This window comes from Rhinoraja longicauda, chromosome 20 (genome assembly GCF_053455715.1).
Source record: "Rhinoraja longicauda isolate Sanriku21f chromosome 20, sRhiLon1.1, whole genome shotgun sequence".
Lineage (NCBI taxonomy): Eukaryota > Metazoa > Chordata > Chondrichthyes > Rajiformes > Arhynchobatidae > Rhinoraja > Rhinoraja longicauda.
In genome coordinates, this window is record NC_135972.1 from 3,735,646 (window position 1) to 3,761,488 (window position 25,843).

The following is a 25,843-nucleotide window of genomic DNA, read 5'->3' on the forward strand; positions in this document are numbered from 1 at the left end:
CCACTAGTGGAAACATCCTCTCCAGATCCACTCTACCCAAGCCTTTCATTATTCTGTATGTTTCCATGAGGTCCCCACCTCATTCTTCGAAACTCCAGCGAGTACAGGCCCATTGCCGACAAACGCTCATCATAGGTTAACCTACTCATTCCTGGGATCATTCTTGTAAAACCATCTCTGTACTTTTCAATGAGGTCCCCCCTCTGGTAAATCCAGTAAAGTCCGATCAAAGATAGCCAGAGGGTCACCAATGAGGTAGATAGTAGTTCAGGACCTCCTCTCGAGTTATGGTTTGGGCTTTATCCCGGAAAAGAAAAGGAAATTACTCCAATCATCCTGAGGTGCCTCAAAAATAGTATTTAAAGAACCTTAAATACAGGTTACATTCTGACTAGAAATGGCCCTCACAGAACTCTGAGAGGGTAAGGACAAAGATGCCATCAAAGTGGGTCTCACTTAATTCAAATGAAGCAATTCTGTTTGGAATGGAGAAGTGCTCAGAAGTTGAATTGTTTCCCAACTCAGATCACTGGATCGATGCTGCATTGTTAATCTCTCCCTAATTTATGCTGCTGCAGTTTCCACACAGTTTTTGCTTGTGATGTGTGTGAGCTGTTTAATGCAAGGGCTCACCATACTGAGCTGAAGGAGTGTGTACAAAATCATGAGAGGAATAGATCAGATAGACACACAGAATCTCTTGCCCAGAGTAGGGGAATCATGAACCAGGGGACAGAGGTTTAAGGTGAGGGGGGAAAGATTTAATAGGAAGCTATGGGGTAACTTTTCCACACAAAGGGTGGTGGGTGTATGGAACGAGCTGCCAGAGGAGGTAGTTGAGGCTGGGACTATCGCAACGTTTAAGAGACATTTGGACAGGTACACAGATAGGACAGGTTTAGAGGGATATGGACTAAACGTAGGCAGGTGGGACTAGTGTAGATGGGGCATGTTGTTTGATGCGGGCAAGTTGGGCCGAAGAATCTGTTTCTACACTGTAAGACTCCATGACAGCTTACAGTATATTTCTGAGTTGCAATGGCTGCAAAGGGACCTCCTCAGTAGAGTATGTGCCCACAGTGCCCCTCACACCCTCCCCACATCTTGTAACTGAGGTTACAAACTATTCTTCCTTGGTGAAGCACGGAATGTGGCTGGGGCAATTGTTCCTCGTTACGTTTCCTGTTCTTTAACTGATACAGCAGGGAAACAGGACCTTCAGCCCGCTGTCCATCAAACGCCCGTTCACACTATTTCTATGTTATCCCACTTTCCCATCCACTCCCGACAAAGGCCAATTAATCTACAAACCCGCACGTCTTTGGGATGCGAGAGGAGACCCGTGCGCCCGGGGGAAACCCACGCGGTCACGGGGAGAACGTGCAAACTCCACCCTGCCAGCACCCGGGGTGGGGATGGAACCCGGGTCTCTGGCGCTGTGAGGCAGCAGCTCTACCCGCTGCGCTACACTAGGCCAACAGGCCTTCATGATCAGGTCAAGAACCCCGCACTTACAACAACTGGGACTCGAAAAGGTCGCCAAAAACTGGCGACTCTGTATACTGACTCAGTGTACTACCGCTGTGCACTTGTAGTACTGCTGAGATATTTATGGAAGATGTATCTAAGTGCTTATGTATAGTGATACTGTATATTAAAATGAATTTCACTCCCTTGGTACATGTGACAAATGAAGAAGGGTGGTAGCTCCCATTCACATTCATATTTTCTGATGACATAGAAAGTGACCATTCAGTCCATATGATCGCTGCTAGCTCCCACTCCATTCCCATCAATCCCCTCCTACCTATTTCCATGCACAAAGCTCATTGCTCAGAACCATTCTAGGCATATACTCCACAGTCAAAAAAGGCCCAACAGAGGATGTACTTCCTGCGGCAACTGAGGAAACACAATCTGCCACAGGCAATGATGGTCCAATTCTATACTGCTATCATTGAGTCCGTCCTCACCTTCTCCATCATGGTCTGGTTTGGCTCAGCCACCAAGCACCACATCCGGAGGCTGCAACGGATCGTTCGCACAGCTGAGAAGGTTGTTGGCTGCAACCTTCCCCCCCCCCCCATTGACGAACTGTACACTGCAAGGGCCAGGAAGCGAGCGGGCAAGATCATCTCTGACCCCTCTCACCCTGGCCACAAACTCTTTGAAGCTCTTCCCTCTGGAAGGTGACTCCGGACTGTCAAAGCAGCCACAGCCAGACATAAACACAGCTTTTTTCCACGAGTGGTCGTTCTACTCAATAACCAAAGTCTGTAGTCTCTTTTTTGCCCTGGTTTATTTTCACCCACATGTTTAGACCGTAATGTTGTATCCTTATTGTTTTGATGTGGTTATACTTTATTCTTAATTATTAACTGCATGTTTGTGTTGCCATTTGTGAGTGGAGCACCAAGGCACATTCCTTGTATATGCACATACTTGGCCAATAAACTTATTCATTCATTCATTCATTCATTCATTCAAGATGTGACCTTTTTAAAAAAATCAAAAATATTTAAATAAATATATTAAAATAATATTAAAATAATATATACAATACAATAAAACCAAAACAGAACCCACCACCAGAATATTATACAAACAAATATACCTATTGAAACTATTATACAATTATATTACAATCCCCATCCAGGATACATCCAATCCCCCGCGGTGCCCAGCGGTCCCGGAAACCCTCCAGGGTGCCCGTGGACAGCGCGTAGTCCCTCTCCAACACCACCCTGGCACGGACGTAACCCCGGAAAAGGGGCAGGCAGCTGGCTCGGGCAGAGCCCTCTTCCGCCTGGCGCTGTGAGTCGCGGATGGCCAGCTTGGCCTGGCTCAGGAGCAACCCAACAAGGACATCTTCGGCCCTACCCTCTCCCCTACGCACAGGGTGTCCAAAGATGAGGATGGTGGGTGAAAAATGCAGCCAAAAAGCAAGGAGCAGCCCCTTTAGATATTGGAACAGGGGCTCAAGATGTGACCTTGGCATATATGATCACCACTCACAGTGTTGTGTCAGTGCAGCAGTGTTACGCCAACTAAATTGTGTACTTGCAGTGGATGGAGCATTAGTTTAGTAATACAGCGTAGAAACAGGCCCTTCGGCCCACCGAGTCCACACTGACCAGCGATCCCTGCACACTAACACTATCCTACACACACTAGGGATAATTTACATTTATACCAAGCCAATTAGCCTACAAACCTGCACGTCTTTTGCGTGTGGGAGGAAACCGGAGCACCTGGAGAAAACCCACGCAGGTCACAGGGAGAACGTACAAACTCCGTACAGACAGCGCCCGTCGTCAGGATCGAACCCAGGTTTCAGTTTCATTTTAGTTTATAGTCATGTGTGGAGTGAAAGGTTTTGTTGCGTGCAAACCAGTCAGCGGAAAGACAATACATGATTACAATCGAGCCATTTACAGTGTACAGATACATGATAAGGAAATAACGTTCAGCTATTCTAACAAGGGAGCTCTGGTGTTGTAAGGCAGCAACTCTACCGCTGCGCCACAGTGCCGCCTCTATTCAGGAAATGACATTTCAATGCTATATCTCCATCTTGTATAACAATCATCCAAACGCAGGCTTGGCGATCGTTTCACTACCAAAAGCAGGCTCGCCGATCGTTTCGCTCAACTCCTTCGCTCAGTCCGCCTTAACCAACCTGATCTCCCGGTGGCTGAGCATTTCAACTCCCCCTCCCACTCTGACCTTTCTGTCATGGGCCTCCTCCAGTGCCATAGTGAGGCCCACCGCAAATTGGAGGAACAGCACCTCATATTTCGCTTGGGCAGCTTGCAGCCCAGCGGTATGAACATTGACTTCTCCAACTTTAGATAGTTCCCCTGTCCCTCTCTTCACCTCCCCTTCCCAGATCTCCCATTGTCTTCCTGTCTCCACCTATATCCTTGCTTTGTCCTGCCCCCCCCGACATCAGTCTGAAGAAGGGTCTGGACCCGAAACGTCACCCATTCCTTCTCTCCAGGGATGCTGCCTGACCCGCTGAGTTACTCCAGCATTTTGTGATACACCCAAAACACAGGTCCTCTAACCTTATCACAAACTTGCCTTGGGTTATAAAGTAATTCTGAGACAGACACACACGTCTTATATCTGTCTGCAAAGCAGACACATCAACCTTATATTTTGATCACAGATTTTGCCCTTGTCCCTCATGCCACCGGTAACTGGCGGAATGCTGATGGAATGCCTCGTGGTATTTCATCAATTCTGATGGAGGATTATTGACCTGTAACATTAATTCAGCTGCCATCTCCATAAACATTGTCTCACCGAGAGGGTTTTGTGCAGAATTTCAGATTGCTAGTACACTCAGTGTTTTGGTTTTATCGTTGAAGAAAAAAAAGTATTAAACAAACCTAGAAGTTGAGCTGCATCTATTTTTGGTGTGCTAAAGTATTATTGCATTTAGTGCCAATGTAAAATTGGGTTTGACAATAAAACAAAATAGCAGAATTTGGCCAAAATCCAATGGGAAATTACATTAGAGCAGTTTAACTCAGAAATGAGGCACGGTGGCCCAATGGTAGAGTTGCTGCCTCACAGCGCCAGAGACCCTGGTTCGATCCTGACTACAGGTTCTGTCTGTACGGAGTTTGTACGTTCTCCCCGTGAACTGCATGGGTTTTCTCCGGGTGCTCCAGTTTTCTCCCACACTCCAAAGATGTATAGGTTTGTAGGTTAATTGGCTTTGGTGTAATTGTAAATTGTCCCTCGAGTATGTAGGATAGTGTTAGTGTGCGGGGATCGCTGGTTGCCACAGATTTGGTGGGCCAATGGGCCTGTTTCCATGCTGCATATCTGGAGAAAAAGCAAGGGAGATTTTTCGGCTCGAGACTCTTCTTCAATGTCTCCTTTTCATTCCAAATGACATTGATTTGTCGAATTGTTACAATTTGTCTGAAATGTTTCTGCACCCATTCAAGCGAACTATTTTGTTCAATTATCTTAATATATGTTGTGATATTTTCCCTGTGGTCAGGTTAGCATTTTTATAGATTCCTTCTTTTCCTTCTGCTATTCCTCTGTGTGCCTGGGTCCTGGACTTTCTCACCGCCAGGCCCCAAGTGGTCAGGATTGGGGAACACACATCTAGCTCCCTCACCCTGAACATAGGATCCCCCCAGGGTTGCGTCTTTAGCCCCCTACTGTACTCCCTGTACACACATGACTGTGTGGTCAGGTTCAGCTCAAACTCCATCATCAAGTTTGCTGATGACACTGTGGTGGTGGGCCGGATCTCCAACAACGATGAGAAGGCCTACCGGGAGGAGGTGGCTGATCTGGCACTCTGGTGTCAGGACAATAGCCTCCTCTTGAATTTCAAAAAAACTAAGGAGCTGATTGTGGACTTTAGAAGGGCTCAACATCCAAGGACGTACACGCCACTGGAAATAAATGGGTCTACTGTGGATAGGGTGAGTAGCTTTAAATACCTGGGAGTCCACATCAAAGAGGATCTGACATGGGCAACGCACATTGCCGCACTGGTGGGTAAGGCAAAGCAGCGCCTTTACCACCTTAGGCAGCTGAGGAAATTCAGAGTGTCTCTGAGGATCCTTCAATGCTTCTACTCTGGGGCTGTAGAGAGCATCCTGTCCGTCAACATTACAGTCTGGTCTGGGAACAGCTCTGCCCAGGACAGGATGGCCCTGCAGAGAGTAGTGCGTTCGGCAGAATGCACCATGGGAACTACACTCGCCCCCCTGCAGGACCTATACATCAGGAGGTGCAGATCCAGAGCCAGCAACATTATGAGGGACCCCTACCACCCCAGCAACGGACTGTTCCAGATGCTACGATCAGGGAAACGCCTCCGCTGTCACGCTGTGGAAACGGAGAGGATGAGACGGAGTTTCTTCCCACAGGCCATCAGGACTGTTAACTATTATAACTCCACGGACTAAATTTTGTCTTTTCTGTATTAACTTTATTTATATGCTGTAACTGTAATTCTTTTTTGTGCACAATCCGCGGGCATTGCCACTTTCATTTCACTGCACATCGTGACAAATAAACTTGACTTGACTTGAGTCTAACCGGCATTGATTTGTCTTATTCTGTCATGATAATTCAATCCTTTCACACTAGATGTATATGTGCTCCTTTGTAAACCACTTTCATGATATTAATTTATCCGTTACACTGTTGTTGACCCAAAACTGTGCAGAGTACTCAATGTTAAATTTTATCTGCGGATTCTACATTTAAAGCGTTTTTTAATCATTTGATCTACAATATAATGAAACAATGTGCTCACTTTGAATGTGGTTAGTCCAGTGGATAATGGCACAGTAAATGCATTATCACAATCAAGATCCTTTTAAGCATCAGCTTGTTCTGTTTGTACGTCAGAATAGCTCTCTGAGCACGTCTCCCAATAATTACATTGCTAAGCAATCTGAACTATCTTAATAAACTGTAGAAACAAAGAACTACAGATGTTGGTTTATAACAAATATAGACACAGAATGCTAGAGTAACTCAGCGGGTCAGGCAGCATCTCTGGAGAAAGTGGATGGGTGACGTTTCGGGTCGGGACAGGAAGTCTGAAGATTGGTCCTGACCTGAAACATCACCCATCCTTGATTATCTGGCTGGCTTTGATTTGTTCTTTTCACAACTTTCATTCATTCGTTCTTTGTACCGTTTTCATGCCTCTAGTTTCCCTCTCCCCTGACTCTCAGTCTGAAGAAGGGTCTCAACCCGAAACATCACCTATTCCATCTATCCAGAGATGCTGCCTGACCTGCTGAATTATTCCAGCACTTTGTGTCTAACCTTGATAATCTGTCTGCTTCTCTAATTCTCATTCATTTAGATAATTTTTGCTCGGCCATATTCCACACACAGTACGGAATGTTCCAGATTGGGTGAATTGTACCGAAACTTTCCTGTTTTATGATTCTAAATAATGATTTTTTTGGGGGGTCTTTATCCACAAGTGATGATACAGATGACTAACAAAGGAAATATCGTGGGATACTGGATATAATTTTATTTTTGCACAGTTTGTTAAAACATTCCTTTGTATTAGCTTTGTGTCGATTACATTGGGCCATGAGTCGCGTTGAGCACGATGAACAGTCAAACACTTTTTTCTCTTTTCAGAGAAAGTTTATAATTGTTTACTTGCGGTCTCAGAACGCCTCGAAGCGGCCGGCGTGCGACCGCGTTGGTTTATGAGGTTAGCAGGATTAAAAATCATTACGTTTCCTTTTATTCCTCCCAAAGAGCTTACGGTTCATTACATAGCTCCAGCTCCACGTTTTATCAGCTGCTTATCCTCCGTGAGACAATGTCTTCAAGCTGATCGGGAAAGTAGAGGGTGTGGTGGAGAACAGCCTGGACAGCACTGGTGTTACCTGCGTCTGCAATACAGGGACACAACATGCGAGTTACATCCAGATTTTATTTAATTTGCTGGTCACAGAATAGATAATAGACGATAGACAATAGGTGCAGGAGAAGGCCATTCGGCCTTTCGAGCAAGCACCGCCATTCAACACCGCCATGGCTGATCATCCACAATCAGTACCCTGTTCCTGCCTTCTCCCCATATCTCTTGACTCCGTTATCTTTAAGAGCTCTATCTACCTCTCTCTTGAAAGCATCCAGAGAATTAGCCTCCACTGCCTTCTGAGGCAGAGAATTCCACAGATTCACAACTCTGTGAAAAAGCTTATCCTCATCTCTGTTCTAAATGGCCTACCTCTTATTCTTAAACTGTGGCCCCTGGTTCTGGACTCCCCCAACATCGGGAACATGTTTCCTGCCTCTAGCGTGTCCAATCCCTTAATAATCTTATATGTTTCAATAAGATCCCCTCTCATCCTTCTAAATTCCAGAGTATACAAGCCCAGTCGTTCCATCCTTTCAACATACAACAGTCCCTCCATCCCGGGAATTAACCTGGTGAACCTACGCTGCACTCCCTCAATAGCAAGAATGTCCTTCCCCAAATTTGGAGACCAAAATTAGTTTTAGTTTTAGAGATACAGCATGAAAACAGGCCCTTGTACCCAGCGAGTCCATGTCGACCATCGGTCACCCGTTCACACAAGTTCTGTGTTGCCCACTTTGTCATCCACTTCTAACACATTACACTCTAACTAGATCGATTGTAATCGTGTTGTCTTTCTGCTGACTGGTTAGCACACAACAAAAGCTTTTCAATGTACCTCGGTACACGTGACAATAAACTCAACTGATTACTTGACGCAATTTATTGAGGCCAATTAACCTGCAAACCCGCTTGTCTTTAGGATGTGGGAGGAAACTGCAGCACACACTCATGCCGTCACATGGAGAACGTGCAAACTACACACAGACAGCATCCAAGGTCAAGAGCGAACCCGGTCTCTGAGGCTGTGAGGCAGCAGCCGTCACAAAACCTATCCCACCCTGTAAAGTTGGAAACAGAAGTCAGATCTGCCCATGTCCTCCAGAGATGCTGCCTGAGCCACTGAGTCATTCCAGTGCTTTGTGTTCTCCCAAGATTCCAGCATCTACTGTTCCTCATGTCTTCAGGAGATTAACATTCAGTGGGGTGGAAATTGTTCAGTAACTCCTCTCTCACCACCGTACACCCAATGCTTTCAACATTTTGCTTTTGGAAAGTCAGTCTTGGCATTATTCAATGCGTTTTGTTCTCCAAATGGAGAATGGAGCCTTTCACAGGGCTGATTCTGGCTATGTTTCTGTTTGTTCCAGAAATTGTTTTTCTCTGTGCTTAAGTAGTCCTACCTTGCGACCATTATGACACATGGCATGCTTGCAATGCCACACGTCGGTTCAAACATTCATGAAACATTAACAGCATGGAACATTTAAAAATATAACGTTAAACAGTCTGGGTCCGCGTACACTTAGTCACCCATGCTTAAGCCCTGTGGCGTGCTATTTTCATTTTATCTCTCTGTTAAATATATAAACTATAAAGATTTTCTTATCTTGTTTGCCATGCATCTGGCAGCTTGTTGGCATTTCTTGTAAGCACTGGCTAGAGGAATTGATGGGAGATCGTGGGCAGTGTGCCAGTACTTTTCCCCGATAAATTATCTCACAGTATGTGAGACCTTGCCACAGTGTGGGATCTCAAGAACAGTTTTCCACAAATATCCAGACCTGCCAAGATTTCCTTCCCTTCCCTTATCATCATCATATCATATATATACAGCCGGAAACAGGCCTTTTCGGCCCACCAAGTCCGTGCCGCCCAGTGATCCCCGTACATTAACACTATCCTACACCCACTAGGGACAATTTTTACATTTACCCAGCCAATTAACCTACATACCTGTACGTCTTTGGAGTGTGGGAGGAAACTGAAGATCTCGGAGAAAACCCACGCAGGTCACGGGGAGAACGTACAAACTCCTTACAGTGCAGCACCCGTAGTCAGGATCGAACCTGAGTCTCCGGCGCTGCATTCGCTGTAAAGCAGCAACTCTACCGCTGCACTACCGTGCCGCCCGTACCGTACCTTCTCCCAACTCTCATCTCCAAGAGAGATGTCAGCGTGTTCCACTTTGGAGATGTGGGTAATTGGGGTTGTTTTCCCAGGCTCCAAAGAATTGTTGCCCGGACATGGATTTCACTATAAATTCCCACCACTCACCGTAACCTGACCCACAAAGAAATAATGGAATGTCCAGCCAACATGATGAGCATGGTTCTCCTAACCTGCAATTGGGTTTTAAGTTAATTTTCCTTTTAAAGTGTTATTAAAGACTTACAAGCAATCTTTTTGGAACCATGATGTGATTTTGCTGTTATCATGCAACTGAACCATCCTGTCACCAACTAGAGAGTGGTCCTGAGCTTCTATCCACCTCATTGGCGACCCTCGGACTATCTTTAATTGGACTTTGCTGGACTTTATCTTGCAATAAACGTTATTCCCTTCAGCATCTGTACATTTTGGATGGCTCATTTGTAAACATATATAGTTTTTCCACTAACTGGTTAGCCTGCAACAAAAGCTTTTCACTGTACCTCAGTACACGTGACAATAAACTAAACTATATCTTCATCTTGATTTATCAGACATCAGAGTGGCTGTAAGATGGGGTGCTCCATTACATACTTGCGTCAGCAGTGAAGTTCCTTTTATCCATTTGCCATTACTTTTGTGGCTTTTCAGCCTCAGAGATGGTTGGTCACAGATTAAGATAACCAGTGGAGAGGCAAGGAACTGCAGATGCTGGTTTACAAAAAGATATACAAAGTATAGGAGTAACTCAGCGGGCCAGGCAGCATCTCTGGAGAACATGGATAGGTGACGTTTAGAGTCAGGCCACTTCTTCAGACTCTACCGTAATCAGTCCGAAGAAGGATGCTGACCCAAAACCACCTATCCATGTCCTCTGGAGATGCTGCCTGACCCGCTGAGTTACTCCAGCACTCTGTGAAACGTCACCTATCCATGTCCTCCAGAGATGCTGCCTGACCCGCTGAGTTACTCCAGCACTCTGTGAAACGTCACCTATCCATGTCCTCCAGAGATGCTGCCTGACCCGCTGAGTTACTCCAGCACTCTGTGAAACGTCACCTATCCATGTTCTCCAGAGATGCTGCCTGACCCGCTGAGTTACTCCAGCACTCTGTGAAATGTCACCTATCCATGTCCTCCAGAGATGCTGCCTGACCCGCTGAGTTACTCCAGCACTCTGTGAAACGTCACCTATCCATGTTCTCCAGAGATGCTGCCTGACCCGCTGAGTTACTCCAGCACTCTGTGAAATGTCACCTATCCATGTCCTCCAGAGATGCTGCCTGACCCGCTGAGTTACTCCAGCACTCTGTGAAACGTCACCTATCCATGTTCTCCAGAGATTTAGATTTAGATTTTAGATTTAGAGATACAGCGCGGAAACAGGCCCTTCGGCCCACCGAGTCCGCGCCGCCCAGCGATCCCCGCACATTAACACTATTCTACACACACTAGGGACAATTCTTTAAAAACATTTTACCCAGTCAATTAACCTACAAACCTGTACGTCTTTGGAGTGTGGGAGGAAACCGAAGATCTCGGAGAAAACCCACGCAGGTCACAGGGAGAACGTACAAACTCCGTACAGACGGTGCCCGTAGTCAGGATCGAACCTGAGTCTCCGGCGCTGCATTCGCTGTAAGGCAGCAACTCTACCGCTGCGCCACCGTGCTGCCCATGCTGCCTGACCCGCTGAGTTACTCCATCACCTTGTTTTCTACGCAGGATTACAGCTTTTGCAACTCTTTGCGTCCATGTTGGGTTGCTGTTATGAAAAGCAAGATTATGAAGGCTTTCAGGTCGATGTTTTCTACATCACTTTGATCTGAGACTTTATGTCCACAGAAAAACTGGTTCACTAAATTTTATTTGAACATGATAACAATTTAGAAATGTAGTTCTTCTTGACCATGTTTAAGGGCTATGCTTCCTTCCGATTCAAACTTCAACAACATATTTCAGCAGACTCCCAAAGGACCCAAACCGTGGGGACAGCTGTTTTTTCATTAACAAGGGGCAAATGTCAGACAAGGCTCTTGTTCCCACAGTTAACATTTTTAGATAATGCAGCAATCTATCCTGGTTTTTTTGCAGTCTGAAAAATTAGTAATATCTCCAGGGAATGCCTTGAAAAGCTACACAGACTTTTGATAACCCTGTGCCAAGTGTTTCTCTTCTTAAATATGTCTGTGTCTCCAAACAGGACATAACAACCTAGCATTACTCCGAAGGTTCATCTGCCACTGCTATGAACAGTTTTTGTATCTGAAAGAAAGACACTGAGTTGATTTTGATTCTGATGTGCCTCTTCAGCAGAGTCCGTATGAGTACAGACACAAAATGCTGGAGTAACTCAGCGGGACAGGCAGCATCTCTGGAGAGAAGGAATGGGTGACATTTCGGGTCGAGACCCTTCTTCAGACTGACCTGTCTGTATGTATGTTGTTCTGTACGAGCCTGGTCCATGAAGGGATTGCCCAGATGTTGACATTCTGGTTCCATGTGCGTAGAATGGAGTACAGTTTAGTCTAGAGACACAGCGCGGAAACAGGCCCTTCGGCCCACCCAATCTGCACTGACCAGTGATCCCTGCACATTAACACTACCCTACACACACTAGGGACAATTTTACATTGATACCAAGCCAATTAACCTACAAACCTGTACATCTTTGGAGTGTGGAAGGAGACTGAAGATCTCGGGGAAAACCCACGCAGGTCACGGGGAGAACGTACAAACTCCGTACAGACAGCACCCGTAGTCAGGATCGAATCCGGGTCTCCGGCGCTATAAGGCAGCAGCTCTACTGCTACGCCACCGTGCCCATAGTACAGACTGTCAGATCACAGACAGTGCTGGCCCAGCCAGCAGCAGTGTTAATTGCTGGGGGCGATGCTGTAGGATGGGTGATCCCAGGGTGGTGATGGCTCACGTTATTCTTGGGTGGTCTCAAGGAACATTCTGCTCCTGAATGCTCCAGAAATACACTTTAAACATAATTTTGCTGGGAATCTGACTCCAATCCCTCCAATTAGTTCCAAACCAAAACATTGTTATTATTTTGCATGGATACATGAATGAAGATGATGAACTCACACTCAGGGCAGCACAGTGGAGCAGCGGTAGAGTTGTTGCCTTGTAGAGCTCTTAATGATAGCAGAGTCAGGGGGTATGGGGAGAGGGCAGGAACGGGGCACTGATTGTGAATGATCAGCCATGATCACATTGAATGGCAGTGCTGGCTCGAAGGGCCGAATGGCCTCCTCCTGCACCTATTGTCTATTGTCTATTTACGGGTAACATTTTCAGTAAACCCGGGTTCGATCCTGACCACAGGTGCTGTCTGTATGGAATTTGTATGTTCTCCCTGTGACCTGCATGGGTTTTCTCCAGGTGCTCCAGTTTCCTCCCACACTCCAAAGACGTACAGGTATGTAGGTTAATTAGCTTCGGTAAAATTGTAAATTGTCCCTAGTAGGTGTAGAGGCAAATAAATACATGATGGGTCTTTGTCGCAAACATTATGGAGGGCACTCACTGTACATTACCTTCATGATAAACCTTTCGGTTTCGCAGCCTTTTGAGAAGCCTGCAATAACCGATGGAAGATTCTGAGCAATAAGATGTGATTTTGGCTCCAATGCTCTGTTTTCTCCCCCACAAGTTCAGAGCTGCCCCTGGTCTAATTTCATTCCATTGCAGCTGGTTGAATGTTCAACACCAGGAAAGTATCTGCTGATAAACCTCAGCAGGAGGGAGTTTCTAATTAATCGGGGCCAGGAAAGGTTATCGCCTCAAGGGTGGGAAAAGTAATGAACTAGGGAAACCTGTTGCAGACTTTTGGAAAGCCAGCCAGATTTCTGTTATCTGCCCTTCTTGAACTTTCTCCTGCTTTTATCGATTCGCTTGTCAGAATCTGACAAGGTGGAATTCTTTGCCACAGAAGGCTGTGGAGGTTGTCAATGGATATTTTTAAGGCAGAGGTAGATAGATTCTTGATTAGTACGGGTATCAGGGATTCTGGGGAGAAGGCAGGAGAATGGGGTTAGGATGGAGAGATAGATCAGCCATGATTGAATGGTGGAGTAGACTTGATGGGCCAAATGGCCTAATTCTGCTGCTATCACTTATGACTTAACGTCGGTGACATGATGCTTGTACAAAATGGCATTTTGAACTTGTTTTCCCCTAATTACAACCAGGTTATCCTGTTGCATTAAAGCTCAGACCGCTGCAGCAGGATGTAGAGGAGGGAGGGGAGTGTTTGGAGTGTTGTGGACAATGGGGAAAACTGCAGCAAAGCAGGGAGGTGGGTTGGCCATGAGGTGCCCAAAGCAGGGAGGTGGGTTGGCCATGAGGTGCCCAAAGCAGGGAGGTTGGTTGGCCATGAGGTGCCCAAAGCAGGAGTTTTAGAAGTTTGTCTCAGGTCTATTCACCTCAAATATTAAGGAACCCTTCTCTCTCTCCATAAATGCAGTCTAAGGGCCACACAGTGGTGCAGCGGTAGAACTGTTGCCTTACAGCGCCAGAGGCCCGGATTTGATCCTGACCGCGGGTGCTGTCTGTACTAGAAGTTGTACGTTCTCCCCATGACCTGCGTGGGTTTTCTAGGGGTGCTTCTATTGATGCTAATTGGCTTTGGTAAAATTGTAAATTATCCCTGGTGTCTGTGGGATAGTGTTGGTGTGCATGGATCGCTGGTTGGTGCCGAGTCGGTGGGCTGAAAGGCCTGTTTCCTCGCTGTAGCTCTAAACCAAACTAATCCAACAAGTAGTTCACCATTTCTGTCTTATTGTAGATATGTCATATCTGCAGCACAGTAAAACTGATGATCCTCCATTCCATTGTTTGGAAATCCAACGGATTTGTATCTTGCTCACTCCATTCTGTTTCCCACGCTCTTTTCAAACTACAGGAGCCTCTTTGCTGCATTCCTTTTAAACAAACTAGGGTTCCTGTGATATACCAAGGTCATTGATTCATACAGCGCGACACAGGCCCTTCGGCCCAACTCGTCCATGCTGACCAAGGTATATATTTGGACAGGTACTTTGATAGGGAAGGTCAGGAGGGATATGGGCCAATGGCATTCATGGTCCTGTTTTCCTGCCCCATCTAAACTCACCTGGATCACCAGAAAATCTATCTGACTATTGCATACTATCTAACAGAAGTTAATTAAATCTCAGTTGGTGTATTAAAAGGAGTAATAAGAAATAGAAGACCCTAACATTTAAGGTGGAAGATGTTACATTAACTCTACTGCAATACAACAGACTGCAGGAGCAATGCACACACAAGGAACTGCAGACGTGGACACAAAGTGCTGGAGTAACTCAGCAGGTCAGGCAGCATCTCTGGAGAGATAGCGAGATATAGAAAGTAAAATATGGCATGAAAAAAATAATCATGGCATTTTCAGATGATGATTCAGAATCAACTGTTAATTGACCTCGGGCTGCACATCCAAGATATATAGTTCCTCTCAACATTGGGAAAGGCAACTATAGAAATACTAGATAGGCACAAAAGTCTGGAGTAACTCGGCGGGACAGGCAGCATCTCTGGAGAGAAAGAATGGGTGGCGTTTCAGGTCGAGACCCTTCTTCAGACTGAAGTCACGGCAAAGGGAAAAGAGAGATATACTGTAGAAGATGATGTAGAGAGATAAAGAACAATGAATGAAAGATATGCAAAAAGGTAACGATGATAAAGGAAACAGGTCATTGTTAGCTGGTTGTTGGGTGAAAACAAGAAGCTGGTGCGACCGGGGGGGGGGGAGGGGTGGGGGGGGGGGGTAGAGAGAGGGAATGCCAGGGTTACTCGAAGTTGGAGAAATCAACACTCATATCACTGGGCTGGAAGCTGCCCAAGCGAAATATGAGATGCACGAGATATGAAATATGAGAAACACTTACCGACGGATGTTGCTTGTAGTAAGTCCCTGAACTCGTCTGTCTCCAGCACCTTCAGGATGTTGGTGGACTCCATTCTCTCCAGCTCCACCCTCCAGTACACATAGATCTTGTGGTTGAAGCTGACGTACACCAAGCAGGGGCTGTTGCGACCGTGTTTACATGCATACATGCCTGGATGTGCCACAGCACACAACACAGAGAGGTGAAACGTGAATATGAGCTTTCCATTACATCTAAGAAACTTGTTTTATGGAACAGGAACAAACAGGAAACAGACCTTTTTCTATTAGGGAAGAATTCATTTTAATTCAGTGGCATCTATCAATAATTGCCGTTTTGAACTTTGTTACTCCAGACATTACTTTCTACAAAGAAGAATCAGGCTTTGAGTAAGTTTGACATACATAGGAAAAAGTAATCATTTTGAGAACAAAAATAGGGACGAGGATTTATATCGCTGCTGGCATAAGATTGGGCCACCTTACAGTCAAATAATTTGTTTTCAAGTTAAGCTTGCATTTAAAACTTAGAGAGGTAATAGATTTAATCCACATGGGTTTCTTCCTTCAAGCAAATGGAGAGTGGTTGCCCCCTGTTGAACAAAAATATATCTGCATCCAATCAGTGATAACCATGAATCCAGTACAGGACCACACTCAGACTTTACCTTTTAGGACTTCAGGTATTTTTGACGTATATGTACTGATTTCCTGTGGACATTATGAACCAGAAACATAAACCAATAAAGTAACATAGTTTTGTTTTTTCAAACAATGAATTCTATTGTATGACTGCTGGGAATAAGAGCAAAAGACAGGAACTAATGAATTATCAGGGTCACTGTCGTTCAGATACATTGTCAAACTCACTACGGCCACTCCTATCAGGCGGAGTGACATGGGTATTTACAGAGGCCTTTAATGCCTTTTACTGCTATGATGAAAGATAAACATTTCACTGTCCGAAAACATTTAACTACAAATTAAATGCCTGAGCTGCAGAGTAGTTTAGTTTAGTTTAGAGATACTGTAGTTGAGACGTAGTTCCAACATTATCTACAGCACGGAACCAGGCCCTTCGGCCCACCGAGTCTGCGCCGACCCGCGATCCCTGCACGTTAACACCACCCTACCCACTCTAGTGACAACTTTTACAATTATACCAAGCCAAATAACCTACAAACCTGTACGTCTTTGGAGTGTGGGAGGAAACCGAAGTTCCCGGAGAAAACCCACGCAAGTCACGGGGAGAATGTACAAGTGCCGTAAAGACAGCACCCGTGGTCAGGATCGAACCTGGATCTCTGGCGCTGTGAGCCAGTAGCTCTATCGCTGGCCTTAAATATTTTAATTGTGTGTCTTGCCAATTGATAATTTGTGAGAGCTTTTAAATATTTTTAAAAGTATCAAGTTGAAAGCACTCCAGCTAAATTTGAGGATGTGTTTATCCAATTGATATTTTTGTTCTGTTTCTGCGGGCAAGACTAGTCCTAACCACTCCACATGATGGCACTCTTTAGCCTGTTAAAGGCTCCTCCTACAACAAAAGTGGCCCCATCGCACATCGCGGGGCTGGAAACGGGAAGTGCCTTGAGCTCATTCTGCTACCACCATCATCTACTGTACAAGTGATGGCTCCCACTGATTGTCGCCGGAAGCTTGTGCCCTTTTCAGGACGGACGATGACAGTGATGTAACATTTGAAACATGGATGATGGACACGAAAGAAGAAGGAGACAACAAAAGTGAAGGAGACATTGGGGAAATGTCTTCCTGCTTCTTGTCCAGGTCCTGACTCAAGACCGGTGAAAATTAATGAGCAGATTTTAACCAAAATCAGTAACAAATGCTGTCAGCTCATTAACACTATTAAATTCCGGCTCACCGTCCTGTCTAATAAAGCCATTTATTTGAGGATTTGAACCTTAAAAGGCAACTCTAGAACAACGGTGAGGTTTAATTGATAGATGATGCTGGAACCCATTATTAAGCAAGCTCGTGACAAGTCACATGGAATCAGAATATGATTAGACATATTTAATGTAATTTTATGAAAAGGAAGCCACGCCGACAAACCTACTTTTTATGATAAAATAAGACACAAAGTGCTGGACTAACTCAGGGGGTCAAGCAGCATCTCTGAAGGACATGGATAGGTGACGTTTCAGCACTGTGTGTCTTTTTTTGGTAAATCAGCATCTGCAATTCCTTGTTTTTCAACTTTTTAGGGTGTAACCACTACAAAAGGCAGAGGATCTTGAATATCAGATTTTTTTTAAAGCATTGGTTAAAAGTGCCACCTCTCAGATTATTGTGCAAAGTAACAGTACCAGAAACAATTCTCATTATTTTGTATTTGCCTGCTCCCCTGATGAATCTGCTAACAATTATTTTTTAACAAAGGAACTAGAGCATTATGATAATGCAGTAGATGATTAAAGAAAGTTGAAGCCCATGTAAACAAAGGACAAAGAAGTTGCAGATGCTTTGAATCTAAATTGAAAACCAAAGCATTTTCGAACAAAAATGGGCGTGCAACAAAAATAATTTATTCATTTCACAAATACTAATTAGCTTGCTCAGTCTTTGCAACTATTTCATTTATTCAGGTCAATAATGGCAAGTTTCTAAATAAAACGGACTTGACCACAGTCAAGCTCACCGATCTAAACATTTTCTCTGTGTTCCACCTGGGCTCGCACTTATGCCCCTCTCCCCCCTCCCCTAGTTCCCTTCCACCTATAATCCTTTCTCCGGCTTCACAATTGGCAGTTCTTCTCCCCTTATCTCATTCTTTTTGTCTTTTCATCTCTGGCCTTTGTCCAATTGACCCCCCCCCCCATCCTCACCTATATCCACCTATCACTTGCCTGGTTTTATCCCGCCCCCCCACCTCCACCCCCACAATCAGATTGAAGAAGCATCCTGAAGTGAAACGTCACCTATCCATGTTCTCCACAGATGCTGCCTGACCCGGAGTTACTCCAGCACTCTGTGAAACGTCACCTGTCCACGTCCTCCAGAGATGCTGCCTGACCCGCTGAGTTACTCCATCACTTTGTTTGTCCTTTTTAAAATAAAAATGAACACTTACCAGCACAAAACGCGCTGACGTTCTCGTCAAACTGAAAGCGAACCACAGACCTATTTTGGTCAATGATGTAGGTTTGACCGTCCCACGCACAGGCCACGACTTCTTCTCGCCCGTCACCCTGAAGGAAGTGCAGACGACAGTTACGCCTGCCTCAACGCACTTACCAACACCAAACAGTGCTGGTTTCTGAAGTATCGGGCGGCTCACCTGCTGTGGCAATGTGGGCTCTGAGGAGTAAAGTCTGGCAAGAGTATTTCAAACATGACCCATTGCATTTTAGTGTCTCTCATTATGGAGGAGCACTGATTCCTGGATTGAATGGCGGAGTAGACTTGATGGGCCCAATGGCCCAATTCTACTCTTATCACATATGACCTTGTGACCTTATGATCCATTAGCAGGCTGGGGACAGTAATAATCAGGAAGAGATGTCCTTGTCCATGTTTGATCTGATGCCATGAAACTTCACAGGATCTGGAGTCCAATTTTGAAGACTCCCAGGGGTTTTCCCTCCTACCTTATTCTCCTTTCTCTAGTGGGCTTGCAGTATGAATGGGACAGGAAGAGATTGCCACGGAGATGCTGGAATCGTGAGCAAAAGACAAATTGCCGGCAGAACTCAGCAGGTCAGGCAGCAGGAGGGAATTGGACAGATAAAATCTAGGGAGGGAAATGGACATGTTACATTTCAGGTGGGAACCCTTCTTCAGAGTCTGAATTCCTTCAGCAGTTTGTTTTTTAACTCAAGGATTTCCATGCAGTGTTGTCAGAAAGGTATAATACTGTGAAAACAATACGTCAAACTACTCATGGGTTAATCTAAGGTGCAGCTCTTCCAGTTTTGAGACAGAGACTCTCACACAAAAAATAAGAAGCATCTGGACGAGCATTTGAGTTGCAACCTCATAGTCATGCTGTGGACCAAGAGTTGGTAAATAGCATTAGTAGAGATAGGTACTTGATGCTTGGCACAGGCATGGGGGGCCAAAGGGCCTGTTTCGGTGCAGTATGTCTCTACTACAGAGTGGTACAATGGCGTAGCAGCAGAGCTACTGCTTTACAATGCCAGAGATCCGGGTTCCATCCTGACTACGGGATGCTTGTCTGTACGGAGATTGAACATTCTCCCCGTTCTCCAGTTTCCTCCGACACTCCAAGGCCGTACAGGTTTGTAGGTTAATTGGCTTGGTATAAATGTTTAAATGTAAAATTGTCCCTTGTGTGTATAGGGTAGTGTTAATGTGCGGGGATCGCTGGTCGGTGCGGACTCAGTGGGCCGAATTGCCTGTTTCTGTGCCGTATCTCTAAACTAAACTAAACTTTGAGTTTAGCTTCACAGTAATCACTGCGGCCATTCAAACTCATGACGATCACAACATTCCCTTTGCCCACTTTAGAGGCTTTGGCAGCTACTCAGTGGCAATGAATTCCTGGGCCTCATTCCTATGAGGTGTTGTGATTCTCAATGGGAAAACTCTAATTGTATTAAGGACACAAAAGTGAAAAGGAAGAAGCCTGATACTTGGTGATTGCTGGAAGATTAAAAAATAAGCAGTTGTGAGAAGCGTCAGTGAACCACAATGCTAATACTCACCGTTACATCTAACTTCTCCAAGGCAAAGAGTTGATGATCCACTTGAACAGACCATAGAAGTTTATCTGACCCATCCATCAGTTTCAGGGTTCCTGTTCAAAGAAACAATCAACAAAGCTTTACTCAGTGGCCATCTGAACTCGAGTTAGCAATGTATTAAAATCTTTGGACAGAAAGATGTTGATAAACTAATCCAGAAAACAAAAAGGTTTACATCGCCTTTACATTGTCAAGATCCGGCAACCGTTTTGCTGAACACTTAAGAGTCATACAGTGATACAGTGTGCCTGCCTAACTGTTTCTTAAACGATGGGATAGTCCCAGCCTCAACTACCTCCCCTGGCAGCTTGTTCCATAAACCCACCAACCTTTGTGTGAAAAAGTTACCCCTTGGATTCCTATTAAATCTTTCCCCCTTCACCTTGAACCTGTGTCCTCTGGTCCTCGATTCCCCTACTCTGGGCAAGAGACTCTGTGCATCTACCCGATCTATTCCCCTCATGGAGAGAATATCTGCATTTAATTTAATCAAAACTGATCATTAATTATGAATGTTCTCAAAATTAGTTTAGAGTTAATCAATTCGGCACTCGATGCTTGAGTGTCACAAATGCTGTTCTAGGAAAGGGTCATCTACCTGAAACATCTATTCTGTTTCTTTTTCCACCGATGCTCCTATCTGCTGAGTGTTTTCAGCATTTACGGGTTTTATGTCACGTATCCTTTCCAGGGATTAACTTGCTTTACATCATTAAGACTGTAGGGAATGGAAATTCTCATTATGAGTCTAATATAGGGCTTTAAACACTGGAATGACAATAATTACATGGATATGTATGCTGGGTATCGTCATTGTGAGATCAGAATGTCAAGTTTAAGTTGTTTTAGAAGGTCCAAGTCTTTTCATTTTTATCCTCATCATTTGAAAGAAGTCTAATACACAGCAGCAATTGCTGGACATTCTGTTAGTTGGACGCCATTGTCCCTGCCCCAGATCATTATAACTGACATGAATTTATTTTTCTCTAGTTCAAAGAGAAATATATCAAGCTCTCCGAAATTTCTGTTCCACTGAGTTCTGAATAGAAAAAATGGTAATTGAACTAATTGAGACACTCAAATTGAGCAATTCATTGCAGCCCACAATATTAATATTTGCGATGAAGAGGAATGCTGTGTGAAGCCAGGAATTGCTCTGCAAAACAGACCATTGAATGGGAGGAGAATGTCAGAATAACCCTGTCCAAGACAGGGTAATGGTTGACAACTGTATGTCAGGTTGGAGGCCAGTGTCTAGTGGAGTACCCCAAGGATCTGTGTTGGGTCCACTGTTGTTTGTCATTTACATTAATGATCTGGATGATGGTGTGGCAAACTGGATTAGTAAGTATGCAGATGATACTAAGATAGGTGGTGTAGTTAATAATGAAGTAGATTTTCAAAGTCTACAGAGAGACTTGGGCCTTTTGGAAGGGTGGGCTGAAAGATGGCAGATGGAGTTTAATGCTGATAAGTGTGAGGTGCTGCATTTTGGTAGGACAAATCAAAATAGGACGTACAGGGTAAATGGTAGGGAATTGAGGAATGCAGTGGAACAGAGGGATCTGGGAATAACTGTGCATTGTTCCCTGAAGGTGGAATCTCATGTGGATAGGGTGGTGAAGAAGGCGTTTGGTATGCTTGCCTTTATAAATCAGAGCATCAAATATAGAAGTTGGGATGTAATGTTGAAATTGTACAGGGCATTGGTGAGGCCGAATCTGGAGTATGGTGTGCAGTTCTGGTCGCCAAATTATAGGAAGGATGTCGACAAAATGGAGAGGGTACAGAGGAGATTTACTAGAATGTTGCCTGGGTTTCAGCACTTAAGCTACAGAGAGAGGTTGAACAGGTTGGGTCTTTATTCTTTGGAGCGTAGAAGGTTGAGGGGGGACTTGATAGAGGTTTTTAAAATTTTAAGAGGGACGGACAGAGTTGACGTGGGTAGGCTTTTCCCTTTGAGAGTGGGGAAGATTCCAACAAGGGGACATAGCTTCAGAATTGAGGGACAAAAGTTTAGGGGTAACATGAGGGGGAACTTCTTTACTCAGAGGGTTGTGGCTGTATGGAATGAGCTTCCGGTGGAAGTGGTGGAGGCAGGCTCGATTTTATTATTTAAGAGTAAATTGGATAGGTATATGGATGGGAGGGGATTGGAGGGTTATGGTCTGAGAGCAGGTAGATGAGACTAGGTCAGAGAAAGTGGTTGGCGTGGACTGGTAGGGCCGAACGGGCCTGTTTCCGTGCTGTAATTGTTATATGGTTATATGGTTATAAGCAGAAGCCTCCCCCCTGCTATAACAGACCCCCTGCTACAACAGACCTCATTAAACAAGAGCCACAAGCATATGTGGATGGCAAGGGAAACACTTTTCTTTTTGAAATAGCTAATAATTAAGAAACTGCATACACAAAAAAAGAAGGCTCTTTGGCATTTCAATCCACTTTGCTCGAATTGAAATAGGTTTTTTGAACTATTCTGCATTTAAATGCTTAAGTAAATAAAATTGAATCAACATAATTACCATCACCACGATACTCTTTATCAATATCCTGGGGATCATAGTTGACCAAGGTGGCGCAGCGGCAGAGTTGCTGCCTTACAGCACCAGAGACCCGGGTTCCATCCTGACTACGGGTGCTTTACCGACTACGTTTATACGTTCTCCCCATCACCTGCGTGGGTTTTCTCCAGGAGCTTCAGTTTCCTCCCACATTCCAAAGTCGTACAAGTTTATAAATTAATTGGCTTGGTAGAATTGTAAGTTATCCCTAGTGTGTGTAGGATAATGTTGGTGTGTGGGGATCGCTGCTCGGCACGGACTCGGTGGGCTGAAGGGCCTGTTTCCGCACTGTATCTCTAAAATAAACTGACGTTTAACACCATCCAAGACAAAACAGCCCATGAATGGCACATTTGTTCCACACAGCTATTTATTCCCCTCACAGCGACATGCAGTGGCTGCAGCATGCGCTATCTGCAAAACGCATGGCAGTGACTGGCTTTACTACCCTGACAGTATCACTCGAACTTCTGACCCATACCGCTAAGGACAAGGGCAGCAGACACATGGAAACGCAACCAAGAGCAGGTTCCCCTCCAAGCCAGACATTGCCCAGACTTGAAAGTATTCTGCCATTTCTTCATCGACACAGGGCTCAATCTTAGAACTGCTGCTGTAGAACATAACACGTAGAAATGTGCAGCACAGGAACAGTCTCTTTGGCCCACAATATCTGTCAAACATAATGCCAAGATAAGCAGATCTCATCTGCCTGCTGATGATCCATCCCCCTCCATCCCCAGCATGTAGCAGCACCGCGAGAGTACTTCAGCAGAAGGTTCACAGCAGTTTGAGAGAGTGTCTCACCATCACTTTACTAAAGGCCATTAAGAACACGTATGAAATGCTGCCTTGTCAACAACACCGATATCCTGAAAAATTAACTTTAAAAACCCGGTAATCCATTTGCTTACGCTTGGCCACCATCAGATTACGTCCTCAACCTCCATACGATTCTTGCCAAAAACTGATAACCACTTGCCACTGTTGGGAATCGCATTCTCCCAGGTTTTCTGGACGACAATACTCATCTGCATGGACACTCCACTTCAGCCAAACACAGGATTCATCTGACATAATCCAGGCCATTCTTTCCAAACCAAGTATCTGTTTGTTCTCACCTTTTATTTTCTCTCGATGTCGATTTTATAATTACCCATCGTGACATTTTAAAATCAGATTTGGGTAAAATGCACACGTCTTTAAAACTAACAAGAATGGCAGACACAAAATGCTGGAGTAACACAGCGGGACAGGCAGCATCTCTGGAGAGAAGGAATGGCTGACGTTTCGGGTTGAGACCCTTCTTTAAAACTAACAGATTGTCTGGGAGGCTGGCTTAACTATAACAGAGCAAATGACTAAGATAACACCTGGTAGTATAAGAAAATAACTGCAGATGAAGATAACACCAGAATCAGTCTGAAGAAGGGTCTCAACCCGAAACGTCACCCATTCCCTCTCTCCTAGATGCTGCCTGACCTGCTGAGTTACTCCAGCATTTTGTGATACCTTCGATTTGTACCAGCATCTGCAGTTATTTTCCTACACTAAGATAACACCTGAAATATGTTTCATTTTTGTACCTAATAAATATTTTTGTAAACTATTCACTATTTTCATACACACCTCAAAAATGTAAAAATTAGTTATATAATAACACTAAGATTGATTTATGTGTAAATATTATAATATTATTCTTACCATCCAGTGTGCATAGTGCAAACAAACCGGACTTGGATGCATCATCGCAAGAGCCTATGGAAAAATAATAGGAAATTAGTTCATATCAATTCAATTGAATATTCCTTTTGATGTCCATTGGGTTACTAATGCACGATACCATGGTTACAATCAAGTTCTAATTAAACAATTTGATGGTTTACATGGAGAATGCTATCCAACAGCAACATGCCGACTGAAATATAAAAGTGTGGTTCAAGTGGCCACTGCAAAGTGCTCGAAGCCTCTTGCATAATTAACAATGCTGCTTAAACTTTCCATTATATTCTAGCCATTATCTAATAAATCCAGAGAACAAATTAAAATTATTCTCAAGAGATTGCTTGAATATTTGTCCAGAATAACTCAGGGTATTGCTTAAATCATGACACATTGAGCATTAAGTCAAAGAGCTAGAGTAATATATTTGAATGAGACACGAGGAATTGCAGATGCTGGTTTACAAACAAAATAAAGACACAAAGTGCTGGAGTAACACAGCGGAGTCAGGCAACATCTCTGGAGAACATGGATAGATGATGTTTCGGGTCGGGAAGGTGGGGAATGACGTAGGGTCCTAACCCGAAACATCACCTATCCATGTTCTCCAGAGGTGTTGCCTGACCCACTGAGGTATTTTAGCACTTTGTGTGTGTGTGTGTGTGTGTGTGTGTGTGTGTGTGTGTGTGTGTGTGTGTGTGTGTGTTTAAAAAAAAATACATTTCAATACTCATTTGGAGCATATTAACATAGAAACATAGAACATAGAAACATAGAAAATAGGTGCAGGAGTAGGCCATTCGGCCCTTCGAGCCTGCACCGCCATTCAATATGATCATGGCTGATCATCCAACTCAGTATCCCGTACCTGCCTTCTCTCCATACCCCCTGATCCCTTTAGCCACAAGGGCCACATCTAACTCCTTCTTAAATATAGCCAATGAACTGGCCTCAACTACCTTCTGTGGCAGAGAATTCCACAGATTCACCACTCTGTGTGAAAAAAAACTTTCTCATCTCGGTCCAAAAAGACTTCCCCCTTATCCTTAAACTGTGACCCCTTGTTCTGGACTTCCCCAACATCGGGAACAATCTTCCTGCATCTAGCCTGTCCAGCCCCTTAAGAATTTTGTATGTTTCTATAAGATCCCTCCTCAATCTTCTAAATTCCAGCGAGTACAAGCCGAGTCTATCCAGTCTTTCTTCATATGAAAGTCCTGCCATCCCAGGAATCAATCTGGTGAACCTTCTCTGTACTCCCTCTATGGCAAGAATGTCTTTCCTCAGATTAGGAGACCAAAACTGTATGCAATACTCAAGGTGTGGTCTCACCAATGCCCTGTACAACTGCAGCAGAACCTCCCTGCTCCTATACTCAAACCCC

At 44.6% G+C, this 25,843-nt stretch overlaps 1 protein-coding gene across 1 annotated transcript in view; it reads right to left on the reverse strand.

Moving 5' to 3' along the window:
• Positions 1 to 6,178: 6,178 nt before the first annotated feature.
• itfg2 (integrin alpha FG-GAP repeat containing 2) overlaps positions 6,179 to 25,843 on the reverse strand; it is a 38,364-nt gene continuing 18,699 nt past the window's right edge. Inside the window, exons 8-12 of the mRNA XM_078416470.1 lie at positions 24,442 to 24,495; positions 20,135 to 20,226; positions 18,541 to 18,658; positions 15,448 to 15,618; positions 6,179 to 7,406 (exon numbers count right to left, since the gene is read on the reverse strand). Of these exons, the coding sequence (XP_078272596.1) occupies positions 7,309 to 7,406; positions 15,448 to 15,618; positions 18,541 to 18,658; positions 20,135 to 20,226; positions 24,442 to 24,495 (533 nt within the window). The 3' untranslated portion in view covers positions 6,179 to 7,308. The remainder of the gene's footprint in view (positions 7,407 to 15,447; positions 15,619 to 18,540; positions 18,659 to 20,134; positions 20,227 to 24,441; positions 24,496 to 25,843) is intronic.